Source organism: Triticum aestivum, chromosome 7B (assembly GCF_018294505.1).
Source record: "Triticum aestivum cultivar Chinese Spring chromosome 7B, IWGSC CS RefSeq v2.1, whole genome shotgun sequence".
NCBI classification, from domain to species: Eukaryota; Viridiplantae; Streptophyta; class Magnoliopsida; order Poales; family Poaceae; genus Triticum; species Triticum aestivum.
In genome coordinates, this window is record NC_057813.1 from 585,940,737 (window position 1) to 585,942,689 (window position 1,953).

General features: G+C 56.4%; 1 protein-coding gene across 1 annotated transcript; it reads left to right on the forward strand.

Annotated features, from left to right (window-relative positions):
- Positions 1-232: 232 nt before the first annotated feature.
- Positions 233-1,650, forward strand: LOC123158975 (probable xyloglucan endotransglucosylase/hydrolase protein 23). Its single transcript, XM_044576784.1, has 3 exons — positions 233-729; positions 825-1,018; positions 1,107-1,650. Exons 1-3 carry the CDS (start codon positions 469-471, stop codon positions 1,519-1,521), a joined length of 870 nt encoding a protein of 289 aa, XP_044432719.1. The 5' UTR covers positions 233-468; the 3' UTR covers positions 1,522-1,650.
- Positions 1,651-1,953: the final 303 nt, after the last annotated feature.

The window sequence follows — 1,953 nt, forward strand, 5'->3', positions numbered from 1 at the left end:
GGGGACGAAGCAGGCCGCGACGGTTGGCTGGGGAACTCTAAAAACAAGATTCTCCGATTTATATCTGACGGATAGAAAGGAAAGTATGACAATTTTGCAAAAAGATATCCACACCTCTCTCCACATTTGCAAATAAGGCTTTCCTTGGTTCATCCTCTTCTCTCACAAGATAAGCTACTGAGTTCAAATTGTTCCATCAAAAAGAAGTTCACTACTCGCTACAGTGCCGTCCAGTCTGCCCTGTCTCCTCTCCTCTCCTCTGGCGCCAACTTACACGCAATACACCCGAGCTGGCGAACTCCCCTCCGATTCGCCGAACCATCCATCGGGCACGCCCCGCTCATTCCCAAACCCCTCACGCCCCGCTCATTCCACTCACACAAACACAAGCTTCCATCCAGTTTTCCCCTCATCAACGTTCTTCTAGCTAGCTGGTTGAGTGAGCTTGCTTTCGGGAGCAAGAAAGACATGGCTCGCATGGCGGCGTCGGTGCTAGCGATCTTGCTAGCCTCTTGTGCCCTGGCGGCGGCGAGCTTCGACAAGGAGTTCGACATCACCTGGGGCGACGGGCGCGGCAAGATTCCGAACAACGGCCAGCTCCTGACGCTGGGGCTGGACAAGGTGTCTGGCTCCGGGTTCCAGTCCAAGCACGAGTACCTGTTCGGCAAGATCGACATGCAGCTCAAGCTCGTCCCCGGCAACTCCGCCGGCACCGTCACCGCCTACTACGTAAGCGACCAACATATCCATTCATTCCTCTGCTTCTCTTTTATTAGATGACACGGTTGCCTAACTTGATCGGTTTGCTGTGTATGAATGTGCAGCTGCCGTCGCAGGGTCCGACGCACGACGAGATCGACTTCGAGTTCCTTGGCAACGTCACCGGCGAGCCGTACACGCTGCACACCAACGTGTTCACGCAGGGGCAGGGCCAGCGGGAGCAGCAGTTCCGCCTCTGGTTCGATCCTACCAATGACTTCCACACCTACTCCATCCTCTGGAACCCCAAGCACATCATGTAAGTTGGTTCATCGCCATTGCCCAACCTTCGTTTCTCATTCTGTGCTTTGTGCAGCGCTGACCGATCCTGGTGTACTTCAATGCAGCTTCATGGTGGACGACATGCCAATCAGGGACTTCAAGAACCTTGAGGGAAAGGGCATCGCCTTCCCCAAGAACCAGCCCATGCGACTCTACTCCAGCCTCTGGAACGCCGACGACTGGGCCACGCAGGGCGGCCGCGTCAAGACGGACTGGTCCCACGCCCCATTTTCCGCCTCCTACCGCGGATTCAAGGCCGACGCGTGCGTGGTGACCGCGGGCGGCCGGCCTCACAGCGGCGCCATTTTCGGCACGAAGGTCGCCCCCGGCACAGGCGCGGCGGGCGAGTGGTACAACCAGGAGCTGGATCTGACGCGGCAGCAGCGAATGCGGTGGGTGCAGAGCAACTACATGATCTACAACTACTGCACCGACCCCAAGCGCTTCGCCAAGGGCGTCCCCGCCGAATGCTCCATGTAGTCCACATGTGGAATCGCCGGAGGAAGACGACCGGAGATGTGTAGTGTAGCCGCTGGTCATTTACGCCCAGTTCATGTAATTGTGCTCACGCCCAACTCGTGTGTAATATATTGTCTCCTCGTACGTTCATTACCTGTATGCTGTTCTCTGCTCACCTTTCAAAACTGAAAGTCTGAAACATTCGGTTTGATGAGAAGACCTATCCACGATTGGATTGGCACACGAAAATCATTTTGTTCTGCCTTGGACCATTGGGTACGGTGCATGCATCGCCACCTACGGTGCATGTCCCGCTACCTAAGGTGACGGGAGATCGGCCAGTGCAGGGCATGGCGCACGGCCACTGACCGCAAGGCGACACGAAGCGCGATAGAGGAAAGGACAATGGCCTCCCTTCGTAATGATCCGTCAGGTCCCAGCTAGCTGCACCTG